The sequence below is a fragment of the Lodderomyces elongisporus genome, chromosome 5 (genome assembly GCF_030384665.1).
Source record: "Lodderomyces elongisporus chromosome 5, complete sequence".
Classification (NCBI taxonomy): domain Eukaryota; kingdom Fungi; phylum Ascomycota; class Pichiomycetes; order Serinales; family Debaryomycetaceae; genus Lodderomyces; species Lodderomyces elongisporus.
In genome coordinates this window covers 626,506-649,585 of record NC_083677.1, presented here as the reverse complement: position 1 = coordinate 649,585, position 23,080 = coordinate 626,506, and the positions used below count along the sequence as shown (strand labels likewise).

Genomic DNA, 23,080 nt, shown 5'->3' with positions numbered 1-23,080 from the left:
TCTAAACAAAAAAGTCGAAAGGAAAAATGAATAAAAAAAAATAACAAAAGAACATATCATAACATAACATAACATGAAAAAAAAAAATTAGAATGAAAACAACCAACGAATCTTAGTTTGACTAAATGGAAATAAACATCGTAATATTATAATAACAATAATGATAATAATAATCGTTTTGTTTTAAAAATTGGGAATTTGTAAATCCAAGACTTCTCTGTTTGAATCCAGAATTGGTTTTCCATTTTCAAAGATGCATTCAAAATCAATCAATATAGTGCTCAACACCTCCAAGCTCAAATTCAACGTTGGCACAAAAACAATACATAGATTTCGAAGATTCATTCTGTTTATTTGATTTTGTGAGATGACCTGGCGGAGGAATTTGAAAATGACATAACATAGATCATAATGTATCTTATCCATTTGCAATGGGTCATTCAAATAGTCTCGGAATAGCATTGCAATCTGCGAAGGTGGTATCTTGTTTGCATTGTTCATTATAATGGTGTTGAGTTTGTCGTAAGTTTGTGAGCCCAATATTGGGTTAGGCAACTCTCTCAAGTATAATTTGAACAATCCAGAAACAGTATGTATATCAGGCTTTAATGGCGACTTAAACAAGTCCAAATCATACTCTCGATTGAACGCTTCTTTAAGCTGACGTATAGCGGAAGCAGATCCACTGAGACGGAATATACCTTCTTCAAATACAGCACCGGTCTTGTTTAAATAGTCCAAACATCGGAAACAAATACTGGGGATCAGCTTACCCATATACTCCAGATTCGACAACTCATATGCAACTTCTACATCACGACCAAACACCGCTCTAGTGAGGTCTTCTCCAAGTTGCATGTTATCCAAATACTGCCTCATGGAGTTGCTAGTATCATGATTTGGCGTCTGCGGTTGCGATTGAGTTTGCAATTGGAAATTCTTCAGTGGAGAATGTATATACGATGCACTGGGCGGTTGGCTCAACAGCGGTTGTTGGTATACTACTGGTTGCAGCTGCAGCTGTTGTTGATTCAGATGTATTGATTGTGACGGTTGTGGTGGTGGTGGTAATGGTGGTTGCTGCTGATTGTGTTCCTCTGGAATTGAAGAGGTTCTATTTCGAAATGAGAAATAGCTCCTTTTTTTCATCTTTTTAGCCTGTTCTTCTATCAGTGTTGATGTTTGTGTAGATGATTGGTCTATTGATAGATAACTACCAGAACTTGAGCTTGGTGCTTCTTGCATTGCATTACTGTTGTTGTTGTTGTTGTTGCTGTTGTTGTTACCACTATTGATACTGTTACCATAGCTGTCATACAGGTACTTGCCGCTATCACTTGGAGTCATTGCATCTTGATATGTATTAAAGTTCTGTGGAGATGCATCTGGCGAATCCGTCAGAGGCTCAGTAAATTCAATCAATGCTGTTACCCAATCATCTCTTTCTTCATCAGTTTCCGCGCAGAAAAAGTGTTTGTTTGTAGTAGTATGCAATTTAGATGCTTTTGTAGACTCCATAATCAAAAATGCGTGTCTATATCCCTTGTCGTCTGCTACTGAATCCGTTGCTTGACGTCCAATTTGTGCATTTCTCAAAGGAATTTGCTCTTGAAGTGGCCCACCTGGAAACAGATAAATCTCGAGCGCATTACCTTCGATTTGACACCACCTCACTTTCCAACTATTGCCTAAACCTTTGTATCTTCTTACTAAATAACCTTCTTTGCGCGAACCGCTTTTATAATCATCTAATGGATTAACAAAGTCCAAAGAAAGAAACAAACAAATCTTGTACAAAATAATGTGTGGGATATGAGGCATAAGAAAAATCGAGTTAAAGTAGTTTTGCAAGATAGATCGCCTTGTTTCTATTTTGCTCGGTGTTGTTGACATAAAGCTAGCCTTATCAGGTAGCGAGGCCAACCCGAAATACTCAACAATGGGTCTGATTTCGGCATCAAATGCACATAATTGCGAATGTGTCTTTCGAATCCTCCACATCTCCTTATTAGTTTCTCGGTCATTGATTGTAATGGTGAGATTTGGATCATCAGCTTTTTTCAAGGCTTGATTCGTTGCTGCATTAATATGTATCGTACTTACTACTTTGATAAATATAGTTTGAAACTCATCTGGCTTAATAAACAAGGATGACTCGTCCAAGTCTGTTTTTGGAGTATTCAACACATTAAAGCTAAAAGCAGGGGTACGGGGACTAGTGAAAGATGCACTTACACTGCTCTTGACATCATTTATTGGTGGTGTTTGATGAGGAGTTGTGTAATTGATTGTTTGCAGCTGAATATTGTAAGGTGGCGCCAACCCCAATCCTTGAATAGATAAATTATTAGTGTTATTCAGAGTCTGAGTATTATTCGTTGCCTGGTTGTCAAACTTATCATATCCAATACCGGGAGAGGGTAACTGACCATTTGGGTCGTCAAATTTGGAGCTTGGTGATTGAAAAGTATCAAGTTTCGTATCGCTTAGTGTGTCTAAAGTTGTTGATGCGTCCTTGCTTGAATCCAAATATCCAATCCCGACACTGTTTTGACTTTGAGAAGTTGGAAGGGGAGGGAGGGGTGAATTGTAAGCAGAAGCTGATACTGAGCTAGGGACTGGACCTGCTGATGGAGAAGTGTCTGTCCTTGAGCCAGTTCTGTCACCCAAGGCCAATTTCAAGGACGTTGGAGGTGCCAATTCAACTGGACTGTTGATGTTACCTGGGCTGTTAATAATACTATTGTTGTTGTTAGGATTATGATTATTATTATTGCTATTCATGGTTGATGTTTTTGAGGCGCTTGCGGGTGGTTTGATCCTCGATGATTTATAAGTTGATCCTATACTGCTGGTGCTTCGGGCCAAATGTTTGTTTTCTTTATAGATCTTTTCACTAGCGGCTGAAGATGCATGAGATCGAAGCTTTGCAACGTCCAAGCCACGCACGTGTTGATTGTTCATTTCATATGCATCATCGGTCCTCGTACTTGAGTCAATGGTGACATTACCCGAATGGATTATATTTCCATCGGATGTATTCAGTTGTCTAGTCGTATCTGGAGTATCATCTTGATCGTGTTCATCATTATATGCGTTACCATACGCATAATATGTCGATTCTGTGTCTAGCTTTTCACGTTCTCCCCGACCTGAAGATAAGTGGCTACTGACATTCGAAGATAGGTTGCTATTGCTTGATGTAGAGTTGGGAAGGGTAGAATATGATGCTGATTGTGCTGAAGACAATAAAGGCTGTTTATCATTCTCCTTTTCTTTTTCTTTTTCTTTTTCCTTACCTCTATTGTGATCTTTTTCTTGGCCTGGAACGTCTCTACTTCTAAGTACTGATCTTGTTGGTATTTCGTAAGGACTTTTTACAGCCGGTTCTTCATCCTTATCTGACATTGTTTGGTGGTGTTGTATAGGTGTGGTTGAAACGGATTTTTTATTTTCATCTTCTCCAAGTGATTGCATCTTATTGGCTAATGATGCAGATCTGGATCGCCGTGTGGGAGAACCGCTCTTGTGCAAAGGCGTGGGGACCAATGCAGCAATTGATGTAGAGTCAATAGGTGCATCCAATACTGGTGACAGTATGGGAGACAGCGATGCGGACAGTGAAAGAGGCAGCTCAAAGTTGTCGCGTTGTTGTTGTTGTTGTTGTTGTTGTTGTTGCTTTAAATTGTTTGACGTGTTTAGGTTGGAGTTCAAGTGATTTCCGTTTCTAGTCTTGGGCGTAGCTTCATTAGTTGTACTTGTGTTTGAGAATTGAGTGTGAACCTTCAATTGTTGTTGTAGGTGCTTGATGGTCCTTTCTTGTGATTCGATGAGATACCTTAGTTCCTTATTTTCAAATAGCAACTGTCCAATATACTCCTTGTCTGATAATTTGGAACGGTCGAATTTCGGATGTGATGGTGGTATATCTTCATCTTTTCGTGATTTGGTGGTCAGGTCCCTTTGATCGTTTTTGGATGTATGAGATTTGCTCACCTGATCGATGAGGTGGTGACGCTTTTCATTATCATTATTGGTATTGTGGGAGGACCTGCTTGTCAGTTGTTCCATATCCAAAGTAGTAGAGGAGGTGTAAGATGGAGATGAAGTATAGTTATGGCTAGCAACTTGCATTGTAATTGAATAGCGAACAACAAGGGGAAAAAAAAAGGGGGAGAGGGTGGAGAAAACGAATAGGTGAACCAAAATTCAAAAAAGATGTAATAAAAAAATAAAACAATGAATAAAAAAAAAAAAAAAGAAAGATAAAATGAAAACGATAGACCACAGGTTCTTTTCAAACAATCCTTGTTCTTGTATAGATTACTTAGATTGTCCAATGACTGAAAACTGGCGGCTGACAACTGATGTGTGATGTCCTGTGTTTGAATGTTGCAGTAGAAGGAAGGAGAATTGAAGTTTTTGCAAGAAAAGATGTTGTAAAAATAAATATATTATAATGGCTGTTGTTATTATAAATATTATTCACACAAACATTCGCATAGTGTCTCCTAGTATTACAACAGTTATTTGTACTACCACTACTAAGACTACTAAGACTAGTACTATTATTATTATTACTATTATTATTATTATTATTACTACTACAGCGTTATTTCTAGTACTTGTGCGTGTGAAACAGTACGTATTATCAATCTATCTATCTATCTATTCAACCATCTATATGCTACCAACTATACCCCAAAGAAACGAGAAAAAAAAAGACATTTCGTGTCATCATTGAGAATCAAGCATCTGCCATATATAGTTAGAAAATGTAGTTAATGAATAAAAGCAAATAAAAGAAAGAGAAAAACACAAACAAATTGGAGGAAGAAGATTCCGTCTATTTCATCCATAGGCCACATTAAACACTCCTCAACATATGGAGTCTTCTTTTCTCTTTCTAAGCTCACTATCTCTCTTCTTTTCCTTTTATTTGTTTGTAATTTCCATTTGTTCTGTTGTTTATTTTTTCCTTTTTCCTTTTTCATTCTTCTATTGTTTTGTTCCCTTTATTTTGTGGGGGGGGGGGGGGGGGGATATGAAACGTAATATATACTTACCTAAATGGTGTCATCCTATAGGATTTCCTAATTCGTTTGTAAAATTTCCTCTAATAGGCCAAAAAAAGTCTTCATGAATAATACAAATGTTGCCATAATTATGCTCATCACGTCCATCGGTTAGTAACCTCTTTCATGCATATTCTTATTTAAGCAAAGGGATTATGGATGGTTGGTCAAATATTAAAAAAAAAAAAAACAATAATAACCATCAATCACTAGATTGAGATAAAAAATTTTGTTTGTTTTGTAGTTTTATAAATACATGCATGAATAATACCACTGCGCCGTAAGCTCCTGCTTTTTGTTTTGATTCTTGCACTGGCTCGTGGGACTCACGGGCTCAAAGATACCCCAAATCGGTCCGTGCGGGTTATAAATGAAGGAGAGGGAGAGAGAGAGAGAGAGGTAAGAAGAAACCACTTGTTAAAAGAAATAAAAAAAAATAAAAAAAATAAAAACGCCATTTAACACAACGTGCTGTGCTGCGCTGTGCTGTGCTGTGCCGTCTGGCATAGTCTACACTTAATGCAGGCTAAGACAGATGTTTTTCCATTTTATTATTTATTTTCCTAATTCTGACCGAAATATTTATAATTACCCAAAGAGGGCATATACGATCAAGAAACGTCAGAGGGAAACTATTGGAGCAAAAAATTTAATTAGGAGCTTCAAAATTATATTCAACCGTAATGAGAAATATATGCATAAGGTAGTTTATGTCTATTCAAAGCTGTAGATGTCTATTATTAAATTCAATGCTAACTATATTATTATTGATATATATATATATATATGCATATATGCATGTTATAACATATACATATATCCTCATAACCAAATGCTCAACCACCAACACGCTTGTAGTAGGATCTCGTATGTCTGACATTTCCTGCTACACTCGACCCTCCATCTACTCCACCACCACTTCCACCAAAACCAGTCTCTTGCTTCTCCCTCTTTAGTTTGGGACTCTCAATAATCCCCATGCTTCCTCTTGCATCCATCAACCCTTTCACCATTCTATTCACTGGCTTTGTGTCTCCGCCAACTCCACCAGTTCCACCATTATCTTTTGATGCATCTCTATAAATGTAATTTGCCGGTAATATGGCATTAGGCATCATCGATCTGCCCAACTTGATCACCTCGTTAGCCCAGATTGTGATATCTGTTTTTGGATGCTTATACGGGGTCCAATTCTTCTTGCATCCTTTACACAACTCCTTGACAACCTGTTCTGAACCCCACGAATGATTCCAAGCCAAGTCGTCATCATTATTTAACCCAATGAGATGCGAAAAAATTCCGGTGGATAATGCACCATCAGAATAACCACCCTCAAGAAATGATATAACTTTACCACCAGTTTGTAGTTTGGCTAGTTTGACCACATCACGTGTAAAGTTGGCATAAAAGGAGGTGGGCACATTGATCCCATGTCTTTGCATTTGTGGATTCTCGTATTCAGAAGCATCAAACCCAGCAGAAATTATAATTAGTGGCTTGTATGGAGGCGGAGGCGTAGGCTTTTGAAGCTTCAAGTCATTATTAGACAACAAGTGCTTTGGTTTAGTAAGCATCTTGTTGTATTTGGCAAGTTGCACGAGGTATTCCTGGTACTCTTCTTCATATTGTTTCTTTGAGTTATTCAAGAACTGGTTTGCCCTATTAAGAATGGCAACGTATTTCGTCAGATAATGCTTGTAAAACTCATCTTCACTGGCCCATGACTGTAAGTGGACATTCCAGATATTCAAGTCATGATCCATTATACAAGTTGATGCATTTTTGATGTTCTCCTTGGTTGCGAAACCAAGCTCCGTAGGGTAGGACTTGATATCATGCAATGAGAAATAGCCAACTTTTGGATACGTTGCAAACCTCTTGCCATAATCGTCTCGTGGGTTTAGACTAGGGTCCACAATCTCATCCTCATCTTGTTGCCCATAATCACCTGTGAACCCACCTCTTTCCCAACATATATCCTGTGATCCATCACCGTGGTGTAGATCAATATCCAATATTGCACAGTGAGTCACACCATACGTTTCAAATGCATATTCTATCCCAATTTGGACATTGTTCAAAAGACAAAATCCACTAGGTAAACAGGCGTGGCTATGGTGTCCCGGTGGACGAATCACAACAAATGCCAAATTGTGGTTGGGTTTCTTTTTGCTTGATCCTCCATTCAAACCTATATTATTGTTGTTGTTGGCGGCGGTGGTGGAGGTGGTGCTTTTAGAAGACAAGGGTTCTGCCGCCATTGCTGTTGATGTTGATGTTGCCGTTGCCGTTGCCAATCCCGATGCCGATGCCGATGCTGATGCCGCTGACGACGTTGTAGATTGCTTAAATAGTTGATCTACTGCAGTTTCGATCGTTCCAATAACACCTTCAATTGCGTTTATTGTCTTTGGAGTTAAGTAAATGTCACCAGTGTTCCAATCCTTGGGCACTTCCAACTCGTCGTTTTCCAATTTGTCATGGCTTTCCAAACACAATTCAAAAAGTTTCTTGGGCCAGTTGCGTCCATGAATTTTCCTAACATGTGAAGAAAAAATTGATGACCGTTTAGTCGAGTTGATAAGTTTGTAATAGAAAGGGTACATTGTGATTGCTGAAGCAACACCAATACAACTTGCTAATAATCGTTGAGGACGCTCGAAAATTGTGGACAAATACGTCTTGGTAACCCATTTCCTGCCAAATGCATGTTCAGGTGAGTATGGCGATAATATGATCAACGTTTTCTCCGATTCCAAGCTAAATCGTGGCGATTCTGTATTGATGTGTGGATTTGATGCAATAAAGTCACTAAAAGTATGATGGTATTTGATCAACTTTTCATCCAATAGCGGGTTGGGTTTTAAAATTTCATCAAACTTGGGGTCAAGTTTTTGTTGATTGTAATACTCCTCAAGGCCAGGAGATCCAGTCTTTTTGTATGCTGTCAATCGAGGTAAGAGACTATATCGTCTATTAGTTTTGAATTTTGGAATCTGCTCCGAGATCTGCTCATTCTCTTCGAGTTCTTCGATATCTACGATGCTGGAAAGGTCGTGTGTATAGTTGATCGTAGTATTAGGTAATACTGTATGGTCAATGGAGATATCGTCTTCATAATCCGTGGTACTGGGTCTGATGCTGAGTGTGGTTTCAAATGCTTCAATCAAGGATTCCTCCTCGCTGTCAGTGTCATAGGGATTATTGCTATGTTGTCTCTGTCGTGACATGGATAATACAGTGAGTAATCTTGATTAGAAGCCAAAACGAAAACGGAAAAGAAGAAAAAAAAAATAAGAAAAAGAAAGAAAGACAGAAAAAGAAATGTTTTGTTTTATAAGATGTTTCTTTCTTTGGATGAAGAAGATGGTTTTAATTGGTAAAGTTTGAGATTCAGATCAGATCTTTTTGAGTCTCACGCTTTTTCTGTCTCCACGTTTGCTCTATTTTTAATTATTAATTTTTTTTTAATTATTTTTATTTTATTTTATTATTTTATTTTATTTACTTTATTTATTTATTTTATCTTCATCAAAATAATAATCTATGCGTTTGAAGCCTCCCGTAATCACAAGTATCGATTATAATAGCTAACGTATACGTTTCAAGAAGGAAGATATTATTGTCAGATCTGAAAACCATTAACTTTTTTTTTTCTACCATAGTATAAGTTTTTGATTAGTTCAGCTTAGTTGAAAACAACTAGGATCAACTATATCTTCATCAGTCCACAATTCTATCTTATTACGTTTTTTTTTCGGGTTTCTTTTTTGTTGATTTATTTATTTATTTTTCGTTCTTCTTTTATTTGTCACAAACGCGTATTTTTTTTTCTCACTCTCTCTTTTCCTTCATTCCTTGTTTTCAAACACAATTTCAAACGAAAGGGTTGAATGGTTGAAAGGTATAAAAGTCTCTACTACAAAAGAATTTATAAAAGAAAAAAAAAAAAATTTTGATCTTTGTTGCATATATCAGCTTTAAAAGCTATTGCAAGAAAATGCGTAAAAGTGCTGTTTTAAATAATAGTAATGTTTCATATTTTTACTTGTAACAATGAATGCTCTTCAACTGTCATTATGAGGTAAATCGAATTGATCAAGGTTAAAACATTGTTTAATTTTGCTTGAAATTTTCTTAATGAGTTAAAACAGAATTACATAGAAAACAATAATAAAGATAGAAAGATCCAAAAAAAAAAAATAGAAAAAAAAAAACTAATTCATATTATTTAGCATAAAAATGGTCCACCATAAGCTTATGCTCTTTTGAATATACTTGGTTTCACCTCTTGTAACATCCTAGGGCTTTCACCAACATTGTGCTTTCTCTTTTTCAAGACGTTTTCAATAAACGCCTCACCAGCCTTGTACGATGATCTCACCAATGGTCCACTAGCTACATACAAGAATCCCATCTCCAATGCAACATCTCTCCAGTAATCAAATTTTTCCGGCGTCACATATTCCACCACCTTCATGTGTCTCTTTGTAGGTCTCATATATTGACCAAATGTCACAACATCACATCCAACTTCACGCAAATCTTTCAAGGTTTGTCTAATCTGATCATCAGTCTCACCAAAACCAAGCATCAATGAGGTCTTTGTGATCAATGATGGTTTAGTCTCCTTGGCGGTTCTCAATACGGCCAATGATTGTCTATATGTAGCCCTTCTATCCCTAATGTGTGGAGTTAATGTCTCCACTGTCTCCATATTGTGTGCATAAACGTCCAATCCAGAATTGGCCAAGATCTTTACCATTTCCAAATCACCGCGGAAATCACCACCAAGCACTTCGACCAAAATCTGTGGTGCTTTGAACTTGATTTTTTGCACTGTTTCCTTTAAATGGTTAGCACCACCATCGATTAAATCATCTCGATCAACCGTGGTCAACACAACATATCCCAACCCCCATCGACTGATTGCCTCCGCCGTATTTTCGGGTTCCATAGGATCCGGCTTGCCAGGCTTTCTATTGGTCTTGACCGAGCAAAACCTACATCCTCTTGTACAAGTGTCTCCCAAAAGCATAATAGTTGCTGTAGCTTCAGACTTTTTTCCACCCCAGCACTCACCGATATTAGGACATTTTGCCTCCTCACACACTGTAGAGAGTTTCAATTCACGCACATCATTTTTTACGTTATGGAATGATTTACCCTTGGGAATGGGCACTTTTAGCCACAGTGGTAGTTTGGCATTGGGATCTTTACGTGCAAGTTCGAGTGGGTCTTCAAGCATGTCCTTAGCCTTGCCACTGACGAAATCATCAAATGATGGACCTTTGTTTAACTCATCGGTGAAGAAAGTTCTTTTTCGCTTTATGCTTTTAGTTTCTTTAATAGTGGTCTCAGTAGCATCCCCTGATGTAGATGTGCTTGTAGATTCAAGAGTTGTAGTGGTGGCGGTACTTGTGCTGGTGCTTGTGCTGGTGCTTCCAGGTGTGGCTCCAAGAGTGGTTTTGGCTTCGGTCGCAAGAGCTCTAAGAGCAGTTGTCGTGACTTGAGTTGTAGGTCTTAGCTTTAATATATTGATACTTCGAGGAAGCATTGTTTTATAAAATGTATTCTGTTTATGATGATACAAGAAGCTGTAGATCGATAGTGGAGTAGGTTTTGGCACCAATTACCTAGAAATATTGGTTGCGTACTTTTTTTTTTTTTCCTCTTCGATCGGAACGATGTGGATTCTCAGTAACAATTATATGCTTCTTGGCTGCAATATAATATAATGAGCAGATTAGCCAAAAGAGTGGGAAAGGGAATAGGAGAAAGAGAGTTCGTTTGAGTGTGTCAAAGAAAAAAGAACAAAGAAAAAATAGAGAGAGAGAGAGAGATAGAAATACAATAAGAAAGAAGTCAAAGGAAAAGAAAAACTCTGGTAGCGTTTTGTGCATATTCTTTGACTTCCGCAATCACAACTCACTGAGTCCGGGGCTTCACGTAAGGCTACAATTGTGGTGCTTAAATACGTCATAATATAGACCAGTGGAAGAAAAGTAGTGGAAGAAAAAATAAAAGAGAAAGGGAAACTTGAACAGCTAAAGAAGCTTTGCCAAATGCATTTTTAATTGGGCCATGACTGTGGCTGCAGCGTTAGCTATAATTGTGACAGTAGATACGATCGTGACAATGGTTATTCACAATTGCCTTGATCTTAACTAGACTACCCTTACTCTCATCATTGCATCCAATCTAGACTGGCCTCGGCTTTATTTTACAATTGTATAAATTTTCATGCTATTCACAAATTTATTTTTGTTTTGTTTTCTAAAGTAAACGGTGTATCTCATCGTCTTTGAATTGCTGTAAATTATCCAAGTTGCTCCACCATTTAAACAAGAAAGTTTGGCAGATCAACTTGAACCACGGTGTAAACACCAAGTTTTCATCATTGAACATCTCCTTCAATTCATCAGCGCTTACATATTTGTAATCTTTTACTTCGTTGTAGTTGGCGTTGATCGTGATATCGTCCTTGGTTCTCAAAATCAAAATATAGTCAATTTCGTGTTCTCCCCATTTCGAGGTTTGTTCCTCTCCACTTGCAGACTTGTAGTGGATACGAGTCAAGTAGGTAAAGTTTTCAATGGGCACGTCTTGCAATGAAATACCCAATTCATGGTCCAATTTACGTTGTGCGGCAACCTTAGCACCTTGAACAGCAACGTCTAGTGAATTAACATCTTTGGCACCACTTTTGACATCGATCCCAAGCTCCAGCGGCACACATAATGGATGAGAGCAGCATGTGTTTGTCCACATTGCGGGAAAAGTGATTTTCTCGTCTGCCCTCTGTTGTAATAATAGTTTCCCACTTTCGTTGAACAAAAACACCGAAAATGCACGATGCAAAAGACCCTGGTTAATGTTTTCCATAATGTGACAAAGTTTCTTGGTACCTGCACCTAAGGGGTGATCATCATAGTCCAAAATGATACAGAGTTCTTCCATGAGTCTGATTTGTTCTTCGTCGTGGCCATCAAATAATTCGGTTTCCTGTGTTGATGACTGAGTAGACGATGTATCAGACCCAGCTGATCTTGGAATACCAGAAATCTGCTTCAATGGAGTGATTTCTGGCCATTTCTGTTGGATAGCTTCTGGGGTGAGGCTAGCTACTAATTGGGCATACTCTGATGACATGATAAATAAAGCAAAGTTGAATCTAGTTGGTGGTATAAATAAAATTTATGTGGAAATAAACACAAAAACAAAAAGAAGGTAAGAATGGAAGATGAATAAATTATGAATCGAAAGTGGTGGTAATGGTAATGGTGATGGTGGTATTAATAGTATATTGAAATAATTATGTGATTGTTAGTAGTATTAATACTTTGTCAAACCTCTGTTACTTCAGCTTCTCGTTTATACGAGAAAGTTTTTTGGTGTAATTTCTTTTTTGGTTTTCCACGATCTGTTTCCTCTGCTTTTTTTTTTTTTTTTCTTTTTTTTCTGATTTCTTTTTTTTCTTTTCTTTGCGTTGGCTTTCTGTGCGCGCTGTTTTTCACAGCTTTCAAGTCTTCAAGTATTTTGTTGTTATTTACAATTTTTTCTCTCACTCTTTTTTTTTCCCTAAATTGTTTTCTTTATTTGCTTCTAGATACTTCTATATACTTTGATTCTTGACTGTGACATTGAAGCTATTATATTTTTCTTTGTCTTTTTTGCTCTACATAGAATAGACCATATTGCAAGTCATAAAATGATCAGGGCTTCCTTTTTTTTTTTTTGGAATTTTGTAATGGCTTTTGGTAAATACTGTTTATGAGAAGAAGACAAGATGACAACTATGTATTATATTAAAGTGTGAGCCTTATAGCATATAAAACATATAATGTATACCTCGTATACCATATATTATTATGGTAGCGCGTTTTCTTTTTTTTTGTCATTTCATTTTGTGTGAGGTGCTCTCAAATTTTTCAACATTTTTTTTTTATTATTTTTTTCTCCTCTGTCTCATATATTTTGATCTCCCAAGCTCTGTGAATAACACGTAAGTTTTATAATACTATATATCCCAGACAAGTAGAAACTTTTTCCTTTACCTACCTACATCGTCAATAATAACAACAACAACAACAACAACAATCACGACAAAATCAACTAGGACGTATCCGAACATTACCCTTTATCCTTTTTGATATAATTTTTTTTCTTCACGACTTCATTGGATTAGTTATAATCAGTATTGTCGAAGTCTGCAGATCAAACCTCATTTGAATAGATTGCACACTTAATTTACCAACGTCAACACCACACCCTCAGCACACACTTATCCCCTTCATCCCCGCGCACCTTCCAGCACTTGCCCATTACATTAGGTATTTTATATTAATTTTTTTTTTCTTGTTTCAATACAAATCAATACAGTAGAAAGAAAAAAAAAAATCATCAAATACATTACAAATGTCTAGTGATTCATTTTCTGAAACCTCGGCTTCCAAGCCTTCAACCCAAAGAAAGTTCATCAAGCGTCCAGATGACAAGGCCATGAAGGACCAGATTGAGAACTTGAGAAAAGAGATTAAACAATTGGACTTGGCCTCCAATGAGATCACTGCTCAAATTGCTAAGCACCAAATTGATCAAAAAATTATGGATGAAAGAAACAAGTTGACTTCTGAATTGAAGGCATTGCAATCCAAGCAATCCGGTTCAAAGAATGAAAGGCATGCTTTGAATGAACAAATCAAGGCTATTGACGGTCAAATGAAGAAGAAGATTGCAGAGATTCAACAACAAACCTCAAAGAACAACTACAAGAGCGTTGCTGAAATCGATGACAAGATCAATAGTTTGGACAAGTTGATTGATGCTGGACAATTGAAATTGGCTGATGAAAGAAGATATGTTAAGGAGATGAGCGCCTTGCGTAAGTTGCGTAAGGATTTTGGAAGTATCGAGCAAACTCAAGCTTCTATTGATCAGGATAAAGAGAAGATTGCTGAGTTGAAAAAGAAGGTTGCAGCAACTCACAACAAAGAGTTGAATGCTCAATACGATGCACTTCAGAAGAAGGTTGATGAGATCAATGAGTCAAACAAGACCATCATTTCCAAGAGAAATGAGTTGTATGACAAGAGAGGTGAGTTGAAGAAGCAAAAAGATGCCAAATATGATGAGATTAGAAAGTTGAGAGCTGAATTTGACGAAAAGTTTGCTCATTTCAAGAAACTCATGGCTGAGGAGAAAGCCAAGAGGGAAGAAGAGTACAAAGCACAAATTTTGGAAGAGAAAAAAGCCAAATTGAAGAAGAGAATTGAGGCAGAATTGGCCGAGGCTTCAGTTCCTGCATTCACTGAAGAAATCAACTCTCTTCATAATTGTTTGAGTTACTTTGATCCATCGTACGTTAAGCCAACCAAGCAAGAAAACCAAATCAACAATGGTTCAAACTCAAACATCCCTTCAACAACAAACAATGCCGCTAGAACGATTGAATTCCCAGAGGACTTGGTCATTGTCAAAAAAGAACAAGAAGCATTCTTTGTCGGTAACAAAAAGAAGGGCAAAGGTGCTAAGAAGCAGCAGCAGCAACAACAGCAACAACAACAGCAGTCAAAGGCCAAGAACTTTTCTGTTGCACCAGAAATTGTTGTTGCTTTGAGTGATTTGCACATTCCATTCCCATTGAAAGAGGATGATGTGCCAGAAACTATTAAACTCTTGAAAGAAACTTTGGAGGCATTGCAAGATAAACAAGAGGAGCAAACTCAAAAGAATATTGAAAGAGCCAAGGCTAGAATTGCTAAATTCGAAGCTGAACAAGCTAACGATGATGAAAATGAGGAAGAAGAAGAGGAGGAAGAAGAAGAGGAAGGAGAAGAAGAAGTTAACACTGAAGAAAATTAATAGACTAATTATTGATAAACAAGGAATTTTTCAAATTTGAACAAAAGAAAAAAGAAAAGAGGGGAGCACCAGAGAGAGAGAGAGAGAGAGAGAGAGAGAGAGAGAGAAAGGAAGAACAAAACAAATTGAATCAAAAAACTTTTATAGATAAAGAGAAAACTATGTATTGGTTTTCCGTTTGATATAAGGTGTATATAGAGTTGAGTTTGTAAAATTGAAGGTAAATAATTTCAAATTTTGTTTTAAATGATTAGTCAACATGCTGTTGTTTCTATTTTTTTAACTTTTTTTGCTTTTTTTGTTTTGTTTTGTTGGGGAAGGGAGGTGGGCCGGTATTTGGTTGCAAAAGTATTAGTAGTGTTTTCAAGCTGGTAGCGATGCGTAGGACCAGCTCTTTTGGGCTGATGCGCATCGAGAAAAGTTGCATTTGTAAGTTATGATTAAAGAGAGCGATGGGAAAGTCGACTATTTACCAAAAGAAAAAGTAAAAGTAAAAAAAAAAAAAAAAAAAAAAAAAAAGAGAGTTAAAAATTAAAAAAGAAAACGAATCAAAGCAAATTAAATCAAACTAAATTAAACTGATTTAAACCAAAATCAAAAAGAAGTATCGTGAATATTGTCATTAACATACTTTATCAAAATGGCAAAAAGAAAAGCGACTGAAAAAGTTGAGCAAAAGGAGGTAAAGAAACCTACAAAAGCTCCACATCCTAGAACATCAATTTCGATATGTATACCATCCACGGTGATTTCAAACAAGAATGCCCATAATTTAGAACAAAAAACCATGATATGTTACCAAATAGCCAAGGCGTGTCTCATTTACAATGTTGCTGAGATTGTTGTTTTGAAAGTGCCTGAAAAGAGAATGGGAGCCAAGGGAGATGAAGAACAGAAAACTCCATCTGCTGTGACTGTTGGGAACAAAGTTGTGTTCAATGAGGATTTCAACCCAGTACTGGATGGTGTTGAGGAAAAGAAAAATAAGGGAAATGACAAAGCAAATGGATCTTTTGATAAATCAAAGGAAGATGCATTGTTGTTGGCCAGTTTGCTTCAATTCTTTATTACCCCACCCTATTTAATCAAGACGGTTTTCCTGCCGCATCTCAATCCACACATGCAAGACATTTTGCACAAGTTTAAATATGCATACAAATTGCCAAAAATTACAACGTTGCCATTTATGCAAAACAACGAAGTTTATAGGGATTTCAAAGAAGGAATCATTATACCACGAGAAACGCCAAAGATCAAGGCAAAGCTGAAGAGTAAGAAATTCAGAGTCAAGGCACCGCATAAAGTCACTGTTAGTAAATATGTCAATATTGGTGAACGTGAAGCATTGGAATTGGATATTAGTAGAGAAATCCCTATTTATCTGCGGGTTACTGTTGATTTGAAGAACAAAACTATTGTGAGTCCGCAAAGAGCATATGGTGTTGTTGGCCACGAGTCAAGTTTTGGCTATTTGGTGCGTGTCGTTGATGATGGGTTCCACAAAGTATTTACAAAGTCACCAGTGGTTGATGGTTACAATTGTACTGTGTTTGTGCTGTGCGATGACTATTTCAATAAGTTGGGTAAGGTGTTGGATGAAGTGAAGGAGTACGAAGATGATGAAGAAAGTCGTCAACAACAACAAGCACAAGTACAAGAGGAAGAAAAAGATAATAGCAAAAAGATATTGGTGGTGGTGGGCAATTACAAAGACTTCCAGTTGAGTTTTGAAGATGATGAAGAGGCCAAGTCAACAATGTTTGAAGGATTGGATGGTGTGCTGAAATTGTTTGATTATAAGTTGAACATTCCATTGGGCTGTAGGACTGAGGATGGTGTATTGATTGCATTGACAAAGCTATTAGAATAGAGAGAGTAAAGTAGTTAACTAATAAAAGTTAATTAAAATAAACAGTAAGGAAAGAATTAAAAGCAAAACAAATGTAGAAAGAAAGAGAATCAAGGTTCATATATATATATATATTTGAAGATCAAATATTTTTTGTCACGTGCATGTTCTCATGTGTAAAGAAAAGAGAAGAAAAAGTTGTTCGATATTTCATTGCGAGTCTAGATCTGCTTATATGTCATCTGATTATCTTCGTCACACTGTAGAGGCGCAATGAAAAAAAAAGATATTCAATAATAAAGAAGAAAAGAAAATTACCATAAACTTGAGTGGTAAGCGGGTAAATATTATAGAAAAAATAATCTATTTATAGAATGTAATAGCTAACATCCATACACACATACATCTACAGCAAGTGTTTGGGTTAAGGTGATGTCTAAATGGGGTAATTCTCTCTCACTTTTCTTTGTTTTTCTCAATTGATATTATGTAATAATTGCGTAAGGAAAATATCAAAGACAACAAAGAAAGAGAAATAAAATTGAAAATAAAATTGAGAATGAAAATGAGAAAAGAAAAGAGCAATTGCCCAAGGTAGTGTACTTTGTACCAATTTCTTTATCATACATTTCACCTTTAACCGACAGAAAGCAAGAGAGGGAAAGAGAGGGAAAGAAAAAAGAAGAAAAGAAAAGGAGGTAGTGTACTTTTGGTATTAATAAATGATTGCCAGATCCGACATTGTCACTCGCAAGGGACTTTTAGGCCCCCCCTCTCTCACCACCACCGATCCCCTAGCATTTCCGCCTCCACTTCGAATACTTGCAGACACAAAACAAAACACTTTTTTTTTTTTGTATACATTCTCTCATTCGCACACTTCCAGATTCGTTGACTATTTTCTTCTTTTAGCAAACACAAAATAAAAGACAGCTGAAATAAATAAATAAAAAAAAAATTAACAACAACAACAACAACAACAAAGAAATAAATAACAACCCAAAAATCCAATAAGACAAAACCTACAACACTTTTACATCTACCTTTTCTTTCGTTTACTTCTTTTTCCTTTTAGTTATTTGATTTTTAATCTTTTGATCAAGTAAACTTTGTTCCTTTCGCTTTTCGCTCGCTAACCAGATCAACAGCAAAGGTTTAACCACTATTAATACACTATGCAATTCAAAGTATTAACTGCCTTAGCAGCTGCGCTCGCAACAACTTCAGCTATTGGAGGTGTATGTACTACTATGATAAATTTGAGTTGAATATGAATTACCAATATGTTTATGTCTAAGAATATGTACATATATACATATGTTTACTCCTTATTCAACATTTTGTTTTCTTTTCCTTTCTTTTAAAGGAGAGAGGTGGACATTTTGATCTTCGTTTTCCGATTTGTCTTCTTTTGAAAGTGTTTTACTAACGATTCTTTATAGATTGCTTTCAACTTGGGTGTCAAGGATAACTCTGGTAACTGTAAGACGGTTGAAGAGTTTGAGTCCGACTTGGAACTTCTCAAGGATACTACTTCAATCATCAAGACATATGCTGTTTCCGATTGTAACACTTTGCAAAACTTGGGTCCAGCAGCAGAACAAGAAAACTTTCAAATTATGTTGGGTATCTGGCCAACCGACGATGCCCACTACCAAGCCGAGAAGGATGCTTTGCAACTGTACTTGCCAAAGATTTCCAAGTCTACAATCAAGATCTTTTTAGTTGGTTCAGAAGCATTGTACAGAGAAGATTTAACTGCTAGCCAATTGGCAAACAAGATTGACGACATTAAGAGCTTTGTTGCCGACATCAAAGACAAGGATGGAAACTCATACAGTGATATCCCAGTTGGTACTGTTGACTCTTGGAATGTTTTGGTTGATGGTGGCTCTAAACCAGCTATTCAAGCCGCAGATGTCGTTTACGCCAATGCATTCTCATACTGGCAAGGACAAACCAACCAAAATGCCTCATACTCATTCTTTGATGACATCATGCAAGCATTGCAAACCATCCAAACTACCAAAGGCTCAACTGACATTGAATTCTGGGTTGGTGAAACTGGTTGGCCAACCGATGGTTCAAACTTTGAGAGCTCTGAACCAGGTGTTGACAATGCCAAGAACTTTTGGCAACAAGGTATCTGCGCAATGAGAGCTTGGGGTGTCAATGTCGCTGTCTTTGAAGCTCTTGATGAAGCATGGAAACCAGACTCTTCAGGTATCTCCGATGTTGAGAAGCACTGGGGTGTTTGGGACGCCAATGGAAAATTGAAATACGACATCACCTGTGACTTTGACTAAAGACTCACTGCATTTAAAAATTTTAACTAAATCTACAACATAAAAGTTAAAAGAAAATAAAATAAAAGAAAAAGAACCAGAAAAAGAAAAAGAAAAAGAAAAGCATATTCTGTTTGAATATCATGGATTTGTTATTGTTTTTTTTTCATATATATTTTTTATTCTTCCAATTGGTGGAGTTTACACCATGATACCTCGTTCATCTGTTTGTTTGCTTATTAACCTATTTGCTTTTCCTTCGTACATGATTCCGTATATATATATACACACATATGTATATATTTGTTTGTTTGTTTTTTTTACTTTTTTCTTTTTGTTCATTTTAATAGAATGAAATTAAGTTAGGTAAACATATCTATATATATATATATGTATGTATGTATGTATATATGTATATAATAAAAACATTTTGCATTTTCGTTTTCATTTTAAAGAGACTATTTGTATCTTTATTTTTTCTTTTCGTTAATCTCTTGTATTTGAGTAGCTTCTTGATTAATGAGTGTGGTGGTGATTCAAAGCATATGGTCACTCAGTGCAGGTACATGATTTTAGTAAAATCTATTTTTGTTCAAGATCAATATTAGTTTGCCTTTTCTTTTTTTTTTGCTTATTACCATAGCGTTTCTGTATTCCTAGCTAAACTCTACTATACCTCGATCCATAATTCGATGCAGCAGGCTTTTCAGGTGAGGCGCACTTCTCAGCAATCAACTTGTTATTATCCAGTCTCAATTTATCATTTTGCATCTTGGCAAACTCAAAATCCCTAGTTAAAGTTCTCAACTCTTTTTCCTTTGTAGCCAATTTGCTCTCATAATATTCTTCATAATCTTGAAGTTTCCGTTTATGCTTTTGCAGGTACTCGTCATATAGTGATTTGTACAAATTGGCAATCTTGTCTTCGTACAGTGTTTTCACTTGCTCGAGTTCTCGTTGCAAGTCATAGTTCACCTCGGTTAAATTGTCGATTTTCTTTGAGAGCTCTTGCCTCTCGGAACGAAGTTTTGAAGATGCTTCAAGTATCTCATTGCGTTTCGCCTCGTGTGCTTCAATCTCAGCTCTAGCTCGGGAAAGTTCTTCTTCTTCGGCATCCATTCGACTCTTGTATTTCTCAAATGTTGACAACAACTCTTCAAGTTTAACCTCATAAACCCTCTTGTCTTTCAAAGTATTCTGCAATTCCAGATCCTTTGCCTCTTCACTTTTAATGTGGTCCGAAATTTGCTGTTGCAAATGTGACACATCTGCTGTAAGAATCTCTTTACTCTTGGTCAATGAATCATTTGTCTTGATTTTGTCTTCAATCTCTTTTTCAAGTTTTTGAATCTCATTTTGATGCTTCAAATTTACATCATTTAGATTATCACGGTCTTGAGTAAGTTTTTTAATTATTTTTTCCTTCTCTTCAAGACTGATTGAATTGTTTGTTGAACTTTCTTTGATTTGCTTCTCGAGCTTACTATTAAGAGCTTCCAATTCCTTGTTTTGCTCGGCAACTTTTTCCCATTGCAATTTTTGGTTGGTGAAACTTTGAATATTTTGCTCTGCTGATTTTAACTTCAGTTGCAAGTCATGTATATCATTTGCATATTGCTTTTCTTTGTCGCAAAACTTTGCTATGTTTAATTCTAGCGATTGAACTCTTGTCTCGTGCTGATTGTTCAATTCGGTCAAGTCTTGGGCGTGTGTCTTTTTGATGTCTTCAATATTACTTTCTAGCTTAGATACCAATTCCTTTTGGTCATTCAACTTCAGACTCAAATCCTTTTCCTTTTGACGAAGTTCAAACACAGCCAAGTCGCGTTCTTTGAGTTTCTCTTCATATTCTGAGCAATGTTCTTGCAAAGACTTGAGTTTCTGTTGATGTTCATCTACCCTTGCTTCTGCGTTTGCTTCTACTTTTTTGTAGGCGATTCTCAATGATTCGAGTTCTTCTTGTACTTTTGAAACCTCTTTTGTTAATCTTTCTCGTTCATCAATGAGTCGGTCCATTTCCAAATTGCGTTCTATATCCTTGTTCCTTAAAGTAACCAACTCTTGCTCAATGTTGTCTTTTTCTTTTGTAGCAATTTTATAGTCCTCTTCATATCGTGCCATGGTATGCGTCATTTGCAGAGTATACTCTCTTTCATCCTCCAATTGTTGTTGCAAAAGAGCAGCTTTATTCTGAATACCATCCAAGGACTCGTTCAATTCCTTAATTCTCTCGTTTGCATCTCGAAGTTGAATCTTCATCTGCTCATTGGACTCTTGAACATTGAATTGAGTTTCATCAAACTCCCTTGCCTCTTGTTCTAGTATCAAGAGTTTTGCTTGTAATTCATTATTGGTTTGAAGTGTTTTTAAATAATCCATCTCCTTCAATGCCAACTTATCGACAATCGTAGCGTATCTTGCTTTATGTGAGTCTTGTAATTTCTTAACGTAGTTTGTGGAAAACACTGCTCTAGAATTGGGGGAGTTCAAGTATCGAGCACTTTCCTGCTCTTTTTCATCTCCATCCCCGCGGGTATTCCCATTATAATTGTTGTTATGGTCACCATCATCATCCACATCATCATCATCACCATCAACATCATCATCCACATCATCATCATCATCATCAACATCATCATCACCATCAACATCATCATCACCATCAACATCATCATCCACATCATCATCATCACCATCAACATCATCATCCACATCATCATCATCACCATCACCATTGTCATATTGACGTTTTCGGGATGCTGCTGCTGTTGATGTTATAGACGCTGTAGTGTCATGTGTTTGATGACCATGAGTTGGATGGCTTTTCAAGGGACTCGTATCTTGTGCCAGTACTGAGTTCGCGATATCTGGTGATTGTGACAATATTCTTGAATGCGAGTGAGATTGCGGACTATGGGCATCAGGTTCAGTAGGCCGATTTGGCGTTAAATCTTTGTCTCCTGAATTACGCAGGTCTCTAATGATCTTGGTTAATTGGGTGTGATTCAATGTTTGACTTGGATCCTTCAGGTATAAATTATCATCGAGAATTTCAAAATCACTACTATCGCCGTCATTCTCAATATCGCCATCCTCAACATTAACATCTCCTTCTGAAAGGTGTGTGGATTGACCTGATGTATGTGCTCTTTGATTATCGCGGTTTGGGTAGGTCCTTGCGCGTTTAGCACCTTCACTAAGCTCAGCTGGTGATAGTTCAAACTGACTTCGTATAACATTCTGAGATGTACTTCTTGTTAGGTTCTCCTCTCCTTGTTTTCCTTCCTTATGTTGCTCTTTTTGTTCTTCTTGTTCTTCTTCCTCTTTTCTCAAACTTGGTATCCTAGTCAAACCAATGCCAACTACACCACCACCACCAGCACTATTATTATTATTATTATTATTACTATTATCATTATTCTGCTTCTCGTTTAATCCGACAGATGCATCCACTCTCATTTTCCTATTTCGGATTGGTGAGCTCAAATCCTCAACTTCAGAAACACTAGATTGGTCCAAATGCATCACACGTCTCGTGCCATTTACGCTATTTATCAATCTGTCAGACTCTGTAAACTGTTCAAGAACCGATTCCTTGTTGAAACCCAGGGTTCTTCTTCGTTTTGGTGAGATCTCCATGTATCGCCTACTGCGTTCCAATTTGGAAGGGGATGACCGTGGTAAGCCAATACTAGTGCGACCATTCCTTGCAAATCGTCGGCTTGTTGAGCGAGTAATGGAACTCATGTTCAATATCGACTTACGTGTGGTAGATAAAGGTGGATCGTGTGGTTTAATGACATTTTCAGTATTGTTCTTCCTCATGTTGCTGTTGCTGTTGTGGGAAGTATTCTCACGTGGTGTAATTGGTTTACCAGTAATCTTTGTTTCTTTTGTATGTTTTGTTGATGTTGTCAGTGGTGAATATTGATTTGTAAACTGTACATGCGAGTATAATCCATCACTTTGCGGTTGCCGTCTCGTTGGCGATGACATGTTGAAGGACA

General features: G+C 36.9%; 8 protein-coding genes across 8 annotated transcripts; 3 read left to right on the top strand and 5 right to left on the bottom strand. All coding sequences in view use genetic code 12, as the record gives it.

Annotated features, from left to right (window-relative positions):
- Window positions 1-183: 183 nt before the first annotated feature.
- On the bottom strand, window positions 184-4,134 carry BEM3 (Rho GTPase activating protein; the record flags this gene model as incomplete). Its single annotated transcript, XM_001524369.2, has 1 exon — window positions 184-4,134. One exon carries the CDS (start codon window positions 4,132-4,134, stop codon window positions 184-186), a length of 3,951 nt encoding a protein of 1,316 aa, XP_001524419.2.
- A 1,777-nt stretch (window positions 4,135-5,911) lies between these two features.
- Window positions 5,912-8,305, bottom strand: HOS3 (histone deacetylase; the record flags this gene model as incomplete). Its single annotated transcript, XM_001524368.2, has 1 exon — window positions 5,912-8,305. The coding sequence occupies one exon, from the start codon at window positions 8,303-8,305 to the stop codon at window positions 5,912-5,914; it is 2,394 nt and encodes a 797-aa protein (XP_001524418.2).
- Window positions 8,306-9,333: 1,028 nt separating this feature from the next.
- Window positions 9,334-10,632, bottom strand: PVL30_004106 (uncharacterized protein; the record flags this gene model as incomplete). Its single annotated transcript, XM_001524367.2, has 1 exon — window positions 9,334-10,632. The coding sequence occupies one exon, from the start codon at window positions 10,630-10,632 to the stop codon at window positions 9,334-9,336; it is 1,299 nt and encodes a 432-aa protein (XP_001524417.2).
- A 719-nt stretch (window positions 10,633-11,351) lies between these two features.
- Window positions 11,352-12,227, bottom strand: IDI1 (isopentenyl-diphosphate delta-isomerase idi1; the record flags this gene model as incomplete). Its single annotated transcript, XM_001524366.2, has 1 exon — window positions 11,352-12,227. The coding sequence occupies one exon, from the start codon at window positions 12,225-12,227 to the stop codon at window positions 11,352-11,354; it is 876 nt and encodes a 291-aa protein (XP_001524416.2).
- A 1,266-nt stretch (window positions 12,228-13,493) lies between these two features.
- On the top strand, window positions 13,494-14,939 carry BFR1 (multicopy suppressor of BFA (Brefeldin A); the record flags this gene model as incomplete). The annotated part of the gene is made up of 1 exon (XM_001524365.2): window positions 13,494-14,939. The coding sequence occupies one exon, from the start codon at window positions 13,494-13,496 to the stop codon at window positions 14,937-14,939; it is 1,446 nt and encodes a 481-aa protein (XP_001524415.2).
- A 640-nt stretch (window positions 14,940-15,579) lies between these two features.
- On the top strand, window positions 15,580-16,809 carry PVL30_004103 (uncharacterized protein; the record flags this gene model as incomplete). Its single annotated transcript, XM_001524364.2, has 1 exon — window positions 15,580-16,809. The coding sequence occupies one exon, from the start codon at window positions 15,580-15,582 to the stop codon at window positions 16,807-16,809; it is 1,230 nt and encodes a 409-aa protein (XP_001524414.2).
- Window positions 16,810-17,963: 1,154 nt separating this feature from the next.
- On the top strand, window positions 17,964-19,094 carry BGL2 (glycoside hydrolase 3 protein; the record flags this gene model as incomplete). The annotated part of the gene is made up of 2 exons (XM_001524363.2): window positions 17,964-17,975; window positions 18,231-19,094. 2 exons carry the CDS (start codon window positions 17,964-17,966, stop codon window positions 19,092-19,094), a joined length of 876 nt encoding a protein of 291 aa, XP_001524413.2.
- A 639-nt stretch (window positions 19,095-19,733) lies between these two features.
- On the bottom strand, window positions 19,734-23,069 carry PVL30_004101 (uncharacterized protein; the record flags this gene model as incomplete). Its single annotated transcript, XM_001524362.2, has 1 exon — window positions 19,734-23,069. The coding sequence occupies one exon, from the start codon at window positions 23,067-23,069 to the stop codon at window positions 19,734-19,736; it is 3,336 nt and encodes a 1,111-aa protein (XP_001524412.2).
- Between the last annotated feature and the right edge of the window lie 11 nt (window positions 23,070-23,080).